Here is a 19,588-nt window from a genome sequence, read left to right as displayed (position 1 = left end):
CTTATTTGTTGGGCACATATAGGATAGGTTTTTAACGTCTTAACCATAGGATGAATTACACATACATTATAGATTGAAATCAATGGAATGAAAATCTGGTAGCTTCTATAAGAATGTGCCAGATTAGCAGAGGTGAAGGTGAAAAATTTTCCCTAAGTATTTAGGTTTATACACTTTTTTCACTTTGCTTCGTGTACAAATGGATCGTTAGATATGTTGGTTTAGAAAAAGGTATACTTTATTCTTCAATTACTCTAACAGCCATCATGAAGATCTTTTACATTCATCACTTATGGAATGTTCAAATTGTGGTTAAGATATTGGTCTAGAAATTTGATCACACTCTAACTGGGGCATGATGTCAGTGCAGTGCCTACTGCACACACCTAATGAGGACGGTAGCAGGACCACAACAAATTGGTTTGGTGGGGTCACTCGTTACCAATTGCAGCTCCAGAGCCAGCTCACTAGTCACAGCAGCACAAAAAGATCTACCAGTTTGGACCCTGGCCAAGGTGCTTGGGAGAGTACAGGGTAGGTAGAGGGCAACCAGGAAAAGTACTCCGTCACAACGCATCTGAAGCAACTAATCTCTACTCAGAGATCCAATCAAAAATACAACTGAAATATATATTTTAATAATATCTTGGCATTTATACTTAAATATGAAAGAGAAAAAAATGGCCTAGAAATTTACAGATTAAAATAGGTTCCTAAGGGCCCAATGTGCCAGACCACACGAGCCTGCTCAATCTGCACCTTAAAGTGATGTTGAGCTATTTGCATATGAAAACCAGGGAATGCCTTTGTGAAATTTGTGAGTGACGCAGCTTGCACCATGCACTCCATGGCCTATTTCTTCAGGTGCTTAGCAGCCAAACCAGTAGTCCTTAAAGAGACTGCTAAAGGCTACCACCAGAGAGGGAAGTTTTAATATTTTACTTAATGTGGAGACTGGAGGGCTGACTCCACCATAAATTGGCTGAATGCAGCCAGCTACATGGTGGTCCTCATTAGGTATGTGTAATATGTAGTGCACCTGGATCATACCCCACTTTGAGTGCAATCAAATTTCTAGGCTAATGTTTTAACCACAATTATAACATTCTACAAATGATTAATTAAGCAAGATTACATTTTCAGAAGTGGACGGTTCAAGACTTCATATACTCCTGTAATTTTATTAGCAGATTATAAATTTCCAGGACTTTTCCACCTATTTTTCTAAACTTTTAAACTTTTTGTGGTAATGTACTATGGCCATTGCAAAACCAAAATGATTGATTCATTCATCCTCAATTACAGTTTAGAATGTTGTGTTTATAAATTAGATATTTAAATTGTCGCTGTTTTCTTTCTTATTTGCTTTTACATAAGTTTGTTGACCTAACTGGAAGAGTTTGACATTATTTATGTCTTCAGAAGCTGGTTAGGGACATGCCGCCTACCATTGACTGAAGACGTATCTCAGATGTGTGCAGTTTGTGTATTTTTGGATCGACATGATAGCCTGTACCAGCCTGTAAAAGACGCCATGCAACTCTACCTACAGAAAAGAAAAAGAAAAACAATTGAATCAAGCTTTAACATAAGTAAGTTGATTTAATATGCAATGCTTCTTTCATAACGTAAAATGTAACCCTTGACAGGTTACTCTACATATAGTTGGAACATGAGAATTAAGAGAAATAAGGTGCCACCACTCAAAAGCTCAAAAGCCGAGCATAACCTTCAGCAACTATCCAAATTGCTCAACTTAAGTACTGAATCAGTCTTTGCAATGATTTTTATACCTTCCTAAGGTGGGTGGGATGTTTCATTGACAAGATCATACTGTCTTCATAATCTACCTTAAGCTACAGTTGTTCTTTGTTTAAATTACAATACTAGAGACAACATTGATGATGAGCGTCTGTTTAAACTTAAATGTATAATAATATCACTTGTGGATGTTGCAGGTGGGTGCAAGATCTGTAAATCTAACAACAACTTCCTTTCCTGGTCTCTCTCAGATTTCAAAACCACATGACAATGTAACAACCAAGTCCCTTAAGTTACTAACTTCTTTAAAATTGTTGCTTAGGGAATGAAAGACCGAATTTATCTGATAAAGAAATTTTAAAAAGACTTCTAATTTCTCTGCATTTCAAAAGAAGGCAAACTCTAGCATCATTAATCAGTGTCAGTTAGTGCCACTCTTATGCAGCTATAAAAACACTTTGGATCACTTAAGACAGATGAATTAGCATTTTTTAAATTATATTCAGTGTTATGACCAATGCAATTGGTAAAGCTGAGTTATTTAAAATTCCCAGAGGGAAACGTAAAACAACTGGCATAACCTATACTTGTAAGTGTTATGTTTGAGATGCGACTCTAAATTCAGGAATCAGACCATCAGTTCTCAAGGCTTTACGTTAAACTAAATTTACACAGGTTAAAATATATATACACATGGCTTCAAATTACTTATTGCGTAACTTTTAACAAATTCCCAAACTAATCTCCATTAAGGCAACAGCAACCCATAGACCTAACCAGATACCCGACAAAGCATTTTCACTGTACGAGTTAAAAAATAAGGTTCTTTTCACTATGGTTCCTGTGGCTTACAGCTGCCTTTTGATCTCACATTGCCTCTGCTCTGCACACCTGAAAGCTGCTAAAGTTATACCTACCATCCCCATTGAATGTAAATTCTCATTGTATCACCAACCTCTGAACTAAACTTCTCTAACAATAAAACACCTTTCATACGACCAATTTTATTAGTAATATAAACATGTTGCTTGTTATCTGCTAGATAGGCATTGGTTTTCACCCCACCTCTTGAATACTCTATTCAAAAAATGCAAATGCACTCTACCTCCCTGTTTACATTTCAAAACTAGTACATATCAAAGCACCCAGACTAGCTGGCTTTAATCCAATTAAGACACACCCACAGCCTAAACCTCTATTTTAAAAGAAAAATATTTCCCAATAATGTATACATTAATAGCTTTATGACATCATTCATGCCAATCTCTTTTCGTTGTTTCCAGCCATCATGTCTTTTGTGTACATGAATCCTTTCCAAAGTTCTGACTTGGCGTCAAAGTAAAATATAGCTTTGAACTAAGTCTCTATTAGTTTTGACCTGATTTCATGACCTTTGTGCCTTTTGCTAAACATTCCGTAGCCCTAAAGGTTTTTTTTTAAACCAGTGGTTCTTGTTTATCTGTAAAGAAACAGTGAGCAGCTGTTAACAGATTATGCAATGCATGCTAGTCAGATTTGGTCAGTTTCTGTACACCTGCATATAGCCAGCAGCATTCTCTATTTCATTTGAACATGTTCCTGAGTTGGATAGCCTCACAATTCTCAACTACACATTTCAATTAAAATATTACTATCTCTTACAATACAACAGTGATAGTGAAGCAGGCTAATGTTGCTGTTTACGTACTTAGTTAAATAAATACAACTTCCTAACTACAATGATTCATAACCTTTAAATTGATGGTGTATTTTTAAGGTTCATTGGATGACAGTTGGACTGCTGACGTAGATAGTCATACTCTTCATCAAATTGTGAAAGTTTATGTGGGAAACTATTGGTATGCCACTTATCTGAATACCTTCTTAAAGGTATGTTGGCCCACTTTTCTACTATCTGTCTGGCACACGTCCTAACCCTGTTATTGCATTATCAAATAATGAATATTTATGTAACAAACATTGATGCTTTTTGGAGTAATAATCAGTTTAGCACGAGCATTATTGCCAAAGCTGAAACAGAAAAAAATGTGCTATGTTATTCAGATATCCAAGCTGGTCATTGGCTGTTTCAAAGTTGATTCATTTTGATTTATTAACTCTGAAATTCCGAGAATCAAAGTAGCATTATTCTGCACTTCTGTTAGATGGGGCTATAATTAGGGACGGAGCCCAGGTCTGCTAGGTTTTGCCCCGTATAAGAAATAACGGACCAGAGTGATTAGTATGCCAACCAATAAAGGGATGAACTTCACTATTTGCCTCTATCTCTTTCTTCTGAATTTTATGCCAGGGAACCGTATGTTCTGTGGGAGCAAAGGGCGGGAAAATTGACTAAATATTTTAAAGACTGTACCAAATCATTGTACAGCTTTTGAGTTTAAGAACTAAGGCAAATAGTCCAAATTCATTTTGTTACATAATCATTAAGTAGATCAATTACATGAGATTTAGTTAAAGAAAAGGACAACCATGGATTGTAATTCTTATTGAAACTGTGTATTACTTCAAATCCTTTCAATAGAAAGGATTTCCGAATAGATTCCTTGGCGTGGGCTAACCGCCCTGAGATTGCAACCGATTTCAGAATCAATCTCTAAATCTTTTAGATCTTTCTTGTAAAAGCTCTCTGAATGTTTAGACAATTTTTCTAAAGTTACCCATATATTTTCTGCCAGACTAGCAGTGGCTACACAGAACTGCAGGAAGGTATAGATTTGGACCTGAATATTGAAGGGTATGTGACATTTAGGAAGGATAGGAAGTCAGGAAAAGGTGGAGGCGTAGCTCTGTTAAATGGAGATGGCATTAGCACAATAGAGAGGGATGACCTAAGTTCAGGAGAGCAGGATATAGAAGTGGTTTGGGTAGAGATGAGGAATGATAAAGGCAAGAAGTCACTTGTGGTATATAGACCCTAACAGTAATCACACGGTAGGATGGGGTATCAAAGAAGAAATAGTGGGAGCTTGTCAGAAAAACGTGGCTATTATCTTGGGGGATTTTAATCTACACATAAACTGGAAAAATTAGATGGACAAGGGTAGCCGAGATGCCGGATTCATAGAATGTTTACGGGATAGTTTCTTAGATCAGCATGTTTTGGAGCCAACCAGGGAGTAGGCTTTATTCGACCTAGTATTGTGCAATGAGATAGAATTAATAAACCACCTCAGAGTGAAGGTGCCCCTAGGTAGCAGTGACAATAATATGACTGAATTTTACATTCAGTTTGAGGGAGAGAAGAGTGGGTCTAAGACTAGTATTTTATGCATTAATTAAGGGCAATTATGAGGGCATGAAAGCAGAGCTAGTGAAAATGAACTGGCAATTTAGGTTAAGGGATAGGTCAATAGAGATGCAGTGGCAGGCATTTAAGGGGATATTTCAGAATACATAAAACAGATACATTCCAATGAGAAAGAAAAATTCCAAGGGGAGGACCCACCATCCATGGTTGACTAAAAAAGTTAAAGTATCAAACTTAAAGAAAAAACATATAATTGTGCAAAGATTGGTGGCAGATCAGAAGATTGAAAAGAATATAAGAAACAGCAAAGAACGACTAAAAGATTAATAAGCAGGGAAATATTACAACAAGAGAAAGTTAGCTAGAAATATAAAGACAAATAGTAAGAGCTTTTCTAGGTATTTCAAAAAGAAAAGGGTTAACCAAGTGAGTGTTGGTCCAATAGAAAGTTAGTCTGGGGAATTAATAATGGGAAATATAGAGATGGCAGATTCATTTTGTATTGGTCTTCACTATAGAGTACAAAAGTAACATCCCAGAAATAGCTGTAAATCAGGAATTGGAAGGGAGGGAGGAACTCAAGAAAATTGCAACCACCAGGAAAGTGGTACTTGGCAAATTGTTGGAACTGCAAGTTGACCAGTCCCCAGACCCTGATGGATTTCATCCTAGGGTCTTTAAAAAAGTGGCTAGTGAGAAAGTTGATGCGTTGGTTTTAATTTTCTAAAATTGACTAGATTTGGGGTAGGTTCCATTAGATTGGAAAATAGCTAATGTAACTCCTTTATTCAGAAAGGGAGGGAGACAGAAAGGAAACTATAGGCCAGTTAGCTTAACACCTGTCATAGGAAAAACGTTAGAAGCTATTATTAAGAACGTTATAGCTGGACACTTAGATAAATTCAAGGTAATCAGGCAGAGTCAGCATGGTTTTGTGAAAGGGAAATCATGTTTAACCAATTTATTGGAGTTCTTTGAAGAAGTAAAATGTGCTGTGGATAAAGACAAACTGGTGGATGTACTGTACTCAGATTTTCAAAAGGCATGTGATAAGGTGCCACATCAAAGGTTATTGCGGAAAATAAAAGTTCATGGTGTAGGGGGTAACATATTGGCATAGATAGAAAATTGGCTAGCTAACAGAAAGCAGTAGGCATAAAAGGGGGATTTTCTGGTTGGCAGGATGTGACAGGTGTTGTGCCACAGAGATCAGTGCTGGGGCCTCAACTTTTTACAATTTATAAAATGATTTGGACGAAGGGACCGATGGTATGGTGCTAAATCTGCTGATGATATAAAGATAGGTAGGAAAGTAAGTTGTGAAGAGGACATGAGGCTACAAAAGGCTATGGATAGTTTAGTTGAGTAGAAATATGGAGTATAATATGGGAAAATGTGAGGTTGTCCATTTTGGCAGGACGAATAAAAAAGAAACATAGTATCTAAATGGTGAGAGATTGCAGAGCTCTGAGATGCAGAGGGATCTAGGTGTCGGAGATGAGGCCACATCTGGAGTACTGTGCACAGTTTTGGTCTCCTTATTTAAGGAAAGATGTAAAAGTGTTAGGAGCATTTCAGAGAAGGCTTATTAGATTAATACCTGGAATAGGTGGGTTGTCTTATGAGGAAAGGCTCGACAGGCTGGGCTTGTATCCGCTGGAGTTTAGAGAAATAAGAGGCGAACTGGTTGAAACATATAAGGTCCTGAGGGGACTTGACAGGTAGATGTGGAAAGGATGTTTCTTCTTGTAGGAGAATCTAGAACTAGGGGTCACTGTTTAAAAATAAGGGGTTGTCCATTTAAGACAGAGACGAGGAAAAAAATTTTCTTCCAGAAGGTTGTGAGACTTTGGAATTCTCTACCTCAAAGATGGTTGAAGGAAAGGGCAGAATTGTTCCTGATTTGTATTAAGTGCCGTAGCGGGTGGGAAAAGAACATTTTTCCCCTCAGCCGCAATGGCAGATTTTCACGCCTTATTGTCCTAATTCCGCCTCATTAATCATGCATTCCCAGGAAACACACTGCTTGGAGGGCGGGTGGGCTCTCATTTGCTCACCATGCCATCACCTTACTGCTTCCTCACATCGGGCGCCATATTTAAAGTACAGCCGTGCACTCACCTCTCAGTGCTACCAGCCCAGGACTGCAACACAGAAGACATGGCCCCAAAAAGAAAGAAGACTGTAGCCCCACGGTTTAATGACACGTCCCTCGAGTGTATTTTGGACGCCATGGAGGCCTGTCGCAATGTCCTGTACCCCCGCTCTGGCTGCAGGAGGGGCAGCAGCATCACCAATCCAGCATGGGAGACAGTGGTCAGCACTTAATGCTCTGCAAAAGAGGTCAGTGCTACAACAGGATGAATGGTCTCGTCCATTCTCCCAGGGTAAGTCATTCTTCTCATCACTCTCAACTCTCTCACCCATCACACATCCACAGGGATCTCTCACCTCAAGGGACAACGCCACTAAATCTCACACACACCCTCACATCTCCATCAGGCTTATATCCTTTCGAGTTCAGGTCCTCATCTCGGCCATGCCTCCACTCCCCACACAAACATTTCATGCAGTGCCATGTGTCCTGCTCACATGCCATCTCTTTTCATCCAGGAGAAGCTGGCTCACAACAGCAGAGGGAGGTCCCAGCCCACATTAGGCATCTTACTCACTTTAAGGAGTGTGTCATCACGCTGACTGGATGAGGATGTGGACCGTGCCTGTGGCGATGGTGAGGTCGGCGGTGAACACCCTTGTGAGGATCCTGCAACTCATCATCCCCACTCTCGTGCTCTTTATCCTGCTTTTGACTCTGCTGTCACGCACTAATTGGGCCGAATTTTCCTGAGCCCACCGGTGGCGGGCATGATAGATGATGTGCACAGAATATGGCGTGACCTGCTTCATGACAGTATGAAAGCAGGTCATGATCATCCGCTCAGGCGACTGACAGTGGGCCATGTTTCCTGCCATCGGTCGGCAGGGAGCTAATTCTAATACATCAACATATAATTAAACGGCCATCCCGCCAAGCTCATGGAGCCCTGCCTTATTGTCCGTCCATGTCAGTGGGAAAGCATGCTGGTGTGTTTCACAACAGCATGCAGATGGTGCCTGGGTGCAAGTGCTGGCGAGCCTCAGAGGCAACCGTTGTCGGTGGAGCGGGGGGGGTCAAGTGCTGCCCTGGTGCTACTTCACAAGCATAGGCAATTGAGGTGGGGACCAGGGTAAGTGAGGGAAGCATTAGGGACACCTCTACAAACTGACCATGCCTCTGCAACTGAGACAGATCAGACGCAGCCACAGTGATATGATTCGGGTTGGGTTCCTTGCCTGCCCGCCCACGCAAGCAATGCGGAGACGCCAAAAGGCCACCAAGCACTCTGTAACTAACCCGCCCTCCAGCTCCTACCCCTCCACTCCCCCCACCCCCGGCACAGACTTCGAGTCCAACACCACTTTATTAGATTGCGCATATTGTACAATCTCCTCGCCAACGCTGGCCATGTAGCAGGCACTCCTGGAGGTGCTCATAGCCCCTTGCAATCTCAGCATCCCGGTTGGGACCTGTCTCCCCCATGTCACAGGTTGACAGAGCAGCCATGCCGTGCACTCATCTCTGGCCATCTGAGGGGTGACCAGTACTCTCAGGAAAGGGGTAGTCACACAGGGCCAGGAAAGGTGCTAAGTACAGCCATGATAACCATGTCTCTGTCCCTCTTTCCTGTTGCAGGAGGACCATGTCACGATTATGGATCTTGGTGACCTAGCTGTATGCGTGATGGCCTACAGAGACCGTAGAAGACTGAGGAGAGAGCGACTGAGGCTCCTGGCTGCACAAAGGGAGGAGCAGCAACCTTATGAAGAAGGGGCAGCAAGGGCTCCTGCACATGCTGCCCAGGTGCGACAGCGAGCCGTGGCTGGTTGGCGCCTAGCGACACCCAAGGTTTATAAATGCCGCCTGCCATTCCCACAGATGACTGAGAACCAGTGTTGTCAATGACTGCGCACGTCTAGGGACCTGATGGCTTACATCTGCCACTCACTGCAGAACTTGGCGTCAAGAGGACATGGAGGGCGTCCACTACCAGTGGCTGTGAGTGACCGCGGCACTGAATTTCTGTGCCAGTAGCTCCTTTCAGGGCTCCACAGGTGACTTCTGTGGGATTTCACAATCTGCCATCCACAAATGCATCCATGAGGTCACAGATGCCGTCTTCTCCATGGCATCCAACTTTCTGCATTTTGCCCGGGACCGGAACAGCCAGGATACAAGGGGCATTAGATTCACCTGGATCTCGGGGTTCCCACAGATGCAGTGTGCGACTGACTGCACTCACATGGCGCTCAGGTCTCCATCGCTACACTTAGTGGACTTCATCAACTGCAAGGGTTTCCACTCACAACCTGCAGCTCGTATGCGACCATTAGAAATGCACCCATCACTTGTGTGCACGATTTCCAGGGAGTGTGCACAGCGCCTACATCCTGAGTCTCTTGCAGATCCCTGCAGTCTTCCAGGGTCCACAGAGGCTGCAAGATTGGCTCTTTGGGGAGAAGGGCTACCCACAGAGGCCATGGCTGATGACACCCGTGTGGCGGCTTCAGACTGCAGCAGAGTGATGTTATAATGGGACTCATGCAACAGCTCGCAACTTGGTGGAGTAGACTATCGGAATGCTGAAGATGCGGTTCCAGTGCCTGGGCGGGTCTAGTGGAGCCCTGCAATACAGTCTACAGAGGGTGTCATGCATCGTCATCATCTGCTGCGCCCGTTACAAACTGGCACTCCAATGGGGAGAGGAGCTGGCTGAGGAGGAGATGAAGGAGTTGGGGGGTCTTTTCGGATGAGGAGGACGCTGATGGGGATGAGGGTGATGGGGTCCTCAGTGGTGGCGATGACAGGGGATGAGGCTGTGGCATGGCTAGATGAGGCAGGCACATTCGAGAAGCCTTCATAGCTGCCAGATTTGTGGAAGATGATGACGACATGCAGTGAGGTGTCCCCATAGACCTTCACATCGCAGTTGTGAACATTTGACTCCAGTCTGGCTTATGGCAGCACCTATACCCTCTATGAGAATGCCTGTGTCATGGAGATGCAGTGGAGCCACTAATAGTCGCTCGATCGCAGGAGGATGATGACAACATGCAGCGAGCACACTCCATAGATCTTCACATAGTCTGCGAATGTCTGGGCAAGGGCGGGTCGCTTGCGCTTCACGACCAGGGCCATCTCAGAGACGTAGCCATGAAACTTTAGACGCATCTGATGCTGTGTCTGCCTTCAACACAGCCCTTGAGGAGCTGGTGCACAGCATCACTGGTTGCAGATGCTGGTGTGTTGGGGGCTAGTTCCACCTTAAAGGTGCTGAGAGCACACAGAGAGAATGAGAAAACTTCATGGCACTGGCCACTACATTCTGGCAGCAATGACCAGCACTGCCAAGGTGCAGGCATTAGTAATATTTCCAGAGAGTGTGAGACTGGACCATCACTGTGGTCTAAAGGCTACACAGAGCACAGGGAAGAGGCCCTAGATTGAGACACCTGCCGTTTATCTTGTGCAGAAAGGTTTCAGATCTGGGTGACAAGAACACTGCTCATCAGAACAAGGAGCCACAGGCAGGGAGACATTCTTGGGAGTTTATTGACAATAGTGAGCAGTATGTACAAGTGATCAACAGCCGTGCCTAGGCTGTGCAAATACTTTTACTTAATTTTCCTAACCCTGCCGCTACATCTTGGTACACCCCAGACATCCACAGCAGAGATGGAAGCACTCTGCTGACTGTGATGCTTTGCCTGTAATGACTTTGGCGGGTGTCCTTTGGAGAGCCGAGACTTGGTGAGCCCTAGTCTGCTTTTGGGATCCTGCTGTGTGGCAGTGGTACCCTTCTTGAGTTGGAGCTGCGGAGGTCACAAGAAGAGGGAATTTGGATGGGCCGGTCACCTGGGTTGATGGCCCTGGAGCGTGCACCTGCTGGTTCTGCTCCCTGTGGGTGCCTGAGGGCCCCTGGCTGACTCTATGAGTGGAAGAGGTAGCTGGAGTGAGATTGAGCTGCCCAACACCCCTCTCGCGTACACACTGTTGTAGACCAACTATGGCATCAGCGATGGAGATAAGCCCATGCAGCAGTGCAGGAGTGATGTCCTGGACCAAGGTCTCCATGGCAGCTGCCATCCTGCCAGAGTTGACCTCGGTATGTTGCAATGCCGGCACCTTAGCCTGAAGATGGACAGACTCCTCCATTGTGCCTTGCAATCTGAGGACTGCAGTGGGCATCCCTTCCTGATGTTCCCTAGCTTGCCTTTGCAGCTTCAGCAACTGTGACATGACCGAGCCCAGAGGCTCGTCATCTGACTTGGTCTCAGCAATGTTCTGGCCTCCAGCAGTCCTCCTAGTGCCGGGGACCTGGGAAGTCTCTGCCTTTGCCTGCCGTGGATCAGAAAGTGCAATGTGTTCACCAGATTGTGATCCCAAGGCTACTCTAAAGCTAGGTCCCACCAAGGCGTCTGTCTCCATGCTGGTGGAAGGTATGGGTGAGCGGTGTGACGGGACATCAGGGAGGGTGCTTTCAGATTCCCCTTCATAGGTTTCTTCGGGGCTTATTTGGAGGCCCTGGGTCATGGACTCTGTCGGCTGTTTGGTAGATGTGTCTGCGAAAGCAAGGGGAGATAATTTTGCATGGCGGTGGTCTGAGAAAGAGGACACATCACTCATGGCATGGTTGTCTGATGGATGTTGCACTTCTGTTTCCCCACTTGATAGGGCAGCGCCAACCTCCCTGTCAACACAGGACCAGTCCCGGTCATTGCCAGCCAGTTGGATGGCTCTGTTTTCGAATTCTGTCAGAACTTTGATCTTCGGCATCCCCGCATTGTCTGCGACCTTTCCCTTCTGTTGTTTGCCAGTTTGTCCTGCATGGGTAGAGATGGGGAGAGTGTATCAGGATGCCTGCTGGGCCAGATGATAAATATGCCTGGCCTGTGTGGGCAGTGAGTGATCACATGGACGGGCTGAGGACAATGCAGGTGTGTGTGAAAGAGTGGATGGTGATGTCCCTTGCACTGGCAGTGAGTGAGGGCCCTGTGGATGTGTGATGGGTTTGTGAATGTACAAGTGATGAAGAAAGTGACTTACCCTGGCGGAACAGAGGAAATCATTCATCCTTTTGTGGTACTTGGTAGCTGTCCTTATCTGTAAGGCGTTTGCGCTGACCACCACTGCCATCGCTTCTCAAGCCAGGTTGGTGATTTGGTTGCCCATCCTGCGACCAGAGCGGAGGTTGAGTACATCCTGACGGGCCTCCATGGCATCCAGCAGTTGCTCGAGGGACCCGTCGTTGAAGCGTTGGGTGGAGTCTTTTTTCCTTTGCAGGCCAAATGTTCCGGACAGCGGTGGTGAGCTGGTGGCGATGAGCGCTGTGCTGGCAGCCACCTTTTAAACACGGTGGCCGGCGTGACACAACAATGGTGTGATGGCGGGCGAATCAGAGTCCGACTGCCATGGAAACCTCGTGTTTCGCGGGAGTGAATAAATAATGAGGCAGGCTCGGGATGATACGGCGTGAAAACCTGCCGTTTTCGTTGGCGGGTAGGACTCCGTTTTACCCACCCGTTACCGCATTTAGCGCAATTCTGGGAAACTTCCACCTATTATCTCTACTTCAGTTTACAGGGAGCTCTGCCAACACCCTCAGCCAGCCAGTCCCTCAGCTCCATCCACGTCTTCACCTTCAGCCAAGAGGACTCCTCCATTTGAAGAGCTGGAAGTAAGCAGCCTGGATGAGCTGTCACAGCGCTTACCCACACCCTCCACCAGTGCAGAGACGCACACCTTGGTGGAACCTAGATGTAGAGCAGGCTCGGATTCGCAATCTGGTGATCACCGCAGCAGGAGGAGGTGAGTTCAGTCGAGTTACCTGGCATTTGGAGGACTGCTGGGGAAAAGGCATCTGTGAGGTCTAAGTCAGATGATGAGCCCCTGGATTCAGCCTTCCAACTCATCATGGAGAGTCAGCAGAAGGCAGGGGAACACCATGCAGAGCTGTTGGAAGCCCTCAGCAGAGTGGCACGTGAGTTGGAGGAGTGCATCCGTCTGCTCTCTGATGAAGTGGTGCTAATGTCTCTACAGGGATGATGGCGGCACCTTTGAGATCCTGGTCTAGCAGAACGCAGAGAAGACCTGCACTCCATCACGATAGCATTGGTGAGTTCCTGCAGTAGTGACGCGAGAGAAACAGGGCACCTTGATGTCCCCCCAGGTGCACCCGAAGGGAGAAGGAACGGCAGCTGGACACCCCTGGGTCATCCACTCAGGAATCTCAGAGCTATCTGCTCCCTCCCTCCCTTTGCCCGTGACCTCCTCAACCTCATCCTCTGTCACCGCAGAGGGAGCAGCTGGCCCACAGAAGGACAGTCAAAGCAAGCCAGGGCCCCTAAGACCTCGGCTCTCCAGAGGAGCATCACTGAAGGCATCAGAAGCAACAAGACCAACCATTGCACAGGCTGTCTCCACCCCTGCTGTGGATGTCAGGGCAGCAACTAGAAGTCCAAGGCATTTAAAAGTTACGAAATTCTGATCACAGTTGGTTGCATGGTTGAACCCATTTTGTCACTTTACAATCTGAAAACATATTCACTTTCACTGAATAATGAATTTTTAATGGTGTCTTTCACCTTCATTGACAGGCTTTGCGAGTCCTCCCACTGCATCCCATCCCCCCCCCCAACTCTCAGTTCAGCTGCATGCAGAGTGATTCTGGAGGGCCAAGTGTGTGTGTGTGTGTGTGACAGAGCCTTTCGGACATTCGTGCAAGCACTCTCCCACGCTAACGGATCCTTCTCGCATCACACTTATCTCAATGTCCTGAGCATTTTCAATGCTGCCTGCTGGAGTTCGCTTTCATTTGACCATCTGAGCTGACCTGCATCTCTGCTCACCCACTGATCACACTCCCATGCAGCACCTGATCCCGCCCACCATGACTCTCATTTCACTTTCGATTTGGCAAGCATAGTCGTGCTACATTTTTTCCTGCTCTACCCCACCCTTTCCCCTCACCCAGTCACTCATTTCCTTACAACCCCATCACTGTTGACACCTCTGGCATCACCTTCCACCTCCCCTCCATGACCTAACAGCCACAACCTTTTTCTTTTGGGAATGTCCTGATGAACATGCACATCCCATTCCTTTCCGAAAATCCCAACCCCATTCACATTAACCTCCCTGACCACCTCCTTCCCACCCCTAGGATCCACGTCTGCCTCCGAGCCCCCACCAACCACCCTCAGTATCTATCAATACTGTCACACCCTAGCCCTCTCACCCTACCGCCTCACTCTGCCCTCAGTCATTTTCGCCATTCCCTCATACCACACCTTGCCTCAGTTCGCTCCTCAGGAGGCTGTTATGGACACAACAGACCCCTCCCTTGCACGTTTAGCTGGACATTTCCCCCTCCAGACTCTTTCCTCCCCTTGGAACTCCTTTCCTCCTTGGAACTCCTTCCCCCCCCACCCCTCTGCCTCAATCCTTCCCCCTTCCTGACTTCTTCCTCCACCCTTACTCCTTCCTCCCCCCAGACTCCTTCCCCTCTCCACACTCCTTCTAACCCTGGACTCCTACCTCCACCTGGACTCCTGCCCCTATCTGCACTCCTTCCTCCCTCCGAACTCATTCCCTTACAACTTCCTCCCCCCTTATATCTACCTCCCCAGATGCCGTCTTCTCCCCATTACCCTGTAGTCCCTTAACCCACTCCCAACCTTACACCCCGACACCTTAATTCCCCCCCCAACCTCACCCCCACCCCCATGCCCGACACCCCTTCCTCTCCCAGTCAATCCTGGACCTTCCTCTCTCACCCCCGGTACATCTTCCTCTCCCAAACACAGCTGGACCTTCCTCCCTTGACCATCATCTGTTGTGAGCAGACCCTCAGTGGTGACTTTCCACCTTCTGTGAGCTGCTTCGCGATGGAGCGATGTCCATGAGAATTCACCCAGCATGCCATGGATGTTCTTGCAGGGCTCCAGCATCTTCTGCTTCTCAGATGTCCGCAATGTGAACAAGGCCCTCGTGGTAACTCCCGACTTCACGTCATACTTGTCAAGACGTGTTCTGCACCTGGGCATTTTCCCGCCGACATGGGTGCATGGTCCAGCATGGGGGGTCTGATTCTGGTGGACTGGCCTTATAATGATATGCATATTTATTATAATGAGGTTCCCAATGCCTGACAGTGGGAAATGCAGCCTGCCATTGATGGACGGGCAAATGATTGCAAATCTGTTTCACGACGTCATGGAACTGCGTTTTGGCCTCTCGCCATATTGCCTGCACATGCCGCTAAACATGCCTGACGCAAGTGGGTGTGGAAAATTCCGCCCAGGGTCTTTGAATATCTTTAAAGCAGAGGTGGATAGGTCCTTGGCTAGGAATTAAAGATGACTATTCTGGACACTGCTAAGTTCATCCTGGGAGAATGGGAGGAGGCTCGAGTTAGGCGGAGTGGTCTGTTTCTGTGTTGTACATTATATGTAATTCTGTGCAAATTGGACAAAAATGACTTGACAACCTGTTTTACACTCAATTTTCTTTCCCATTAACTTCAAGAAAATTGGGAAGGGTGCGAAAGTGGCTGCTAGTTCACTATTGCCTCTTTTGTGTTATTGCTGAAAACTAACTTCATCCCTACTGCATCATGTGGTCGCCAAGAGTTTGTCCAACCAAAGTTGGCAACCTACACCCTCGTGTCAATCCTAGATCTTTACTTGTGAGCCTGAGAAGGGTATGATAAAATTTATTTAAAATAGTGGGACATTATAGATGAGCCCAATTCTGTTCTCATCAATGTCCCCTGTTCCAGGAGGCAATAAATAGTTATTAGTAGTGGGAACCCTGGGGTTGGTTCCCTGTGCCAACTTAAGAGGCAGGATTTTTCAGTCAGCGTGCGAGGCCGGGCCCGACACGCTGACGCGCGATGACATCGGGCATGTGTCCCAACATCACATGCAGTCCCATGATATCTTGTTCGGTGGGCACACGCCGGAGCCGACTGTGCACCTGCCGAAATGTAAACAGCCTATTGAGGCCATTAACAAAGTAATTATTGTAATTGTTAACGCTGCCCATCCAACTTTAAGGTTGGCGAGCAGGTGAAAAGGTCAAGCAGCCTTGTGTTTTTTAGGAAACCTCATCCACGAATGGGATGAGGTTTCCTAAAGCTTTTATTAAATAAATTTTAAAAATTTGCTGCAGATAAAAACATGTCCCATCTCGTGACACAGCGAAAGAGTGCTGGCCCCAACTCTCCCTCCGCCCACGCAAGTAGCGCTGAGTGCTACAGCCTGCGTATTATGTTGGGCAGGCCTTAATTGGTGTGCCCGCGTAAAATGACGGCACGGAGCCGATCGCAGGCCACTATCAATAGCCACTATTGATTGTATTGGGTCATTCAGCAGATAATAGGGACCAAACTGCAAGTTTCTTGGCCTGTGTGGCTCAAAATTACATAGCCTAGTGCATCTAATGCCTTTATTTTATTGATGTTACTTTTTGATAAATTAATACATAAAGTTGGAATATAATCAGAATTGTGTAGGAATGCTTTGTAAAACTTGTAAGGTCAACTTTATGAATGTGTAGCTCCTGAGGAGGGAGGTCCTGTGGCGCAGTGGTAGCATCCCTACCTCTGGACCAGAAGTTCTGTGTTCAAATCCCACCCCAGGGGCCAAACAAGTAGATTATCAGCCTGTAAACCCTTCCAATAATGGCAGGCATTCAAGATGGGGAGAGTTTCCTTGTCAACCTTACTGCAGAAGGCAATGGCAAACCACTGCTGTACTTTTCCAAGTGTAATCATGGACCAATCCAATGGAAGTCCATGGTCACCAACACTCTCTTAGGGCATGGTACCTTGAGGAGTCCCTGAGGAGACTACTACTGGAAGTGTCTCGCAATTTACTTAAGTGGTGAATTTGCTATCACCTGGAGTGGTTGAAGCAAGTGATAGAGATGTATTTGAAGGAAGCTAGATAAGTACATGAGGGAGAAAGGAATAGAAGATAATGTTGAAATGGGGGACAATGGAATGAGGCTTGTGCACAGCCTTATGCATTGGCTGATTGGCCTGTTTATGTGCTTTAAATTCCATGTACTTCTCTGTGCAGAAGAAGAATGATTTTCTGATATAAGTTCCCAGTAGACCTAGGCTCAATGTTTGGAATGGTCTTGCACTAATTTGATAATTTTTGAAGTAGTTGCTAACCTTAATCTAATGATACACAAATTTCTTTTAAATCTATAATGAAAACATTTATAGTTTGTTAATTGGACTATGACCAAATGATGTAACTTTTGCCTATTAGTACCCAGAACTACTGTGTAATCGCAGCAAAGCACAATGGATTGCATATGGCAAGACACTTTTCATTATTGGAGATGGTCAGATGTTCAGGCATATTATGAACTTTCTGCGGTTCGACAAACTGCATATACCATCAGGATTCAAGTGAGAGCATTACTTAATGTTTTAGCCATTGAATGTCAAGTAACAGATCAGCATAATACTAAAGGTGTTCAAGTATTTTAAACACTTATCTAGCACTCCAGATTAGAGTTTTTAATCTAACTAGCCTAATGTTATAAAAGTTTTATCTGATTGTTGGTTATAAGTTTGGAAACAACAACTTGTATAAAGTCTCAATCCACAGCACAAAGTACTTCTTCAATTTAGTAATTGCTGGTATCACCTGGAGAAGCTGGTGGGGAATATGTTGGAGTGGTGTAGAAGGTGTTTAACACTATGTAGTCTTGTTTATATATTTTGTGGAAACTTCTTTACTGAGAGTAGGTGCTGACAGCAGAGATGATCAGCACAGCCTCCCAAATCCATAGGTTGGAGGAGCAATGTACATGAAGTTTATAGGACTTATTAAGAGTGTAAAGCTAGGTTTGAATAAAGGGTGCCCACTCAATGGCATGAGTACCTTTTTTTCGTCATTTGTGAGATGTTAGCATTGCAAAGTCAGCATTTATTTCCCATCCCTAATTACCCCTGAGAAGCTGTCATCTTGAACTGCTCCATGTGATGTATGTCCTCTCTCGCCTGTTCTTTTCGTGTGTTGCATAGAACCCTTTGCTGAGTTCATCAGGAAGGATCCGGCCGTAAGAGGAGCGATGATCCCAGGCAGAGGAGGCACTCAGGTCAAAGCCTCCCTGTACATGGACGATGTCGCCTTCTTCTGCTCGGATCCACTGTCGGTGCGCAGACTGATCCACTGTGCTTTTAGGGAGGGAGGCCTAAGATTTTGACCCAGCAACAACGAAGGAGCAGCAATAGATTTCCAACTTTGGATGGTGTGTGACTAGGAGGGGAACTTGCAGATTGTGATGTTCCCATGCGTGTGCTGCCCTTGTGCTTCCAGCTGGCAAATGTCTTGGGTTTGGAAGGTGCTGTTGAGGAAAGGTTGGCAAGTTGTTGCAGTACAACTTGTAGATGTTACACACCTGCACTTTGCATGAATCAAGTACTCAGCCCAAGACATCAGTAATGGAAGCTGCAAAGCACTGACTCTAACCCTGGCATCCTAACAGCCCTCACTGCCTTGTCAGAGAAGTTGGAATTCCTATTTAGGGCCAAAGGTTTCTTTGCCTCTCAAAACACTGCAGATTTTATGTGAAGCTCACCAAGTTATTATGCTCCTCAAAATATGTGCATGCTCTGTTTTCATTTGTTCACAGGTGGAAGATTAGTTAGTAAGAACTTTGCCGGCAATGCTAACATCTCACGTAAGTTATCCTCAAGTTGCATCTGGCACCAGATAATAGCAAGAAGCAGCCCCATTATGTAGGTTCCCGTAAAACATTTCAGCAAGCGCCATTCAGACACATCCATTTTGGGAGTATCAGTTGGTGGGACTCAGTAGGAAGTTCCACTGAGCACCAATGGGAAGGAGCAAATGGAATTGCTGTAACAAGTATCAACTAGACGAATAAAGGGCTGTGACTAAATGGGAGGCTGCTGTGGGATGCATGGATTCAAACCTATTGTAAGGATTTGGGAGCCTTGCACCCCTTTAAGACAGGAACAGACTTGGCAGCAGAGCTTTATTGTGATTTGCTTAGTGTGACAAAGTCAGGACACATTTACAGTTGATTTACAGTTTACTGCAGATTATACTACCTGTGCCAAGATCTGGACAACAGAGCATACAAATGGCTTGTTTTGCAGAAATTAGAAATTGTCGACCCATTTCACTGTTGAATGTGGACTATAAGATTCTGTCCAAGGTCATTGCCAATTGGGTCAAATCCACTCTGGAATTGGTGATCCACCGCGACCAGACCTGCACTGTGCCAGGCAGGAAGAGCTCTGACAGCCTAGCGCTGCTCAGGGATACAATTGCCTATGTGCAGGACAGGGGGGTGGACACCTGCCTCATCAGCCTGGATCAGGAGAAGGCCTTTGACAGAATATCGCACACCTACATGGTGGATGTGCTCTCCAAAATGAGGATTGGGGAGGGAATTCGTAATTGGATCCAACTGCTCTACACTAACATCAGTAG

General features: G+C 45.7%; 1 protein-coding gene across 1 annotated transcript in view; it reads left to right on the top strand.

The window, feature by feature from the left end:
• Positions 1 to 19,588, top strand: part of LOC121280044 (BTB/POZ domain-containing protein KCTD19-like) — a 144,954-nt gene that overhangs the window by 34,864 nt on the left and 90,502 nt on the right. The window contains exons 7-9 of the mRNA XM_041191674.1: positions 1,423 to 1,596; positions 3,534 to 3,630; positions 17,387 to 17,529. Of these exons, the coding sequence (XP_041047608.1) occupies positions 1,423 to 1,596; positions 3,534 to 3,630; positions 17,387 to 17,529 (414 nt within the window). The remainder of the gene's footprint in view (positions 1 to 1,422; positions 1,597 to 3,533; positions 3,631 to 17,386; positions 17,530 to 19,588) is intronic.

This window comes from Carcharodon carcharias, chromosome 7, assembly GCF_017639515.1.
Source record: "Carcharodon carcharias isolate sCarCar2 chromosome 7, sCarCar2.pri, whole genome shotgun sequence".
NCBI classification, from domain to species: Eukaryota; Metazoa; Chordata; class Chondrichthyes; order Lamniformes; family Lamnidae; genus Carcharodon; species Carcharodon carcharias.
The sequence above is the reverse complement of the archived record's forward strand: the minus strand, read 5'-3'. Positions and strand labels throughout refer to the sequence as shown.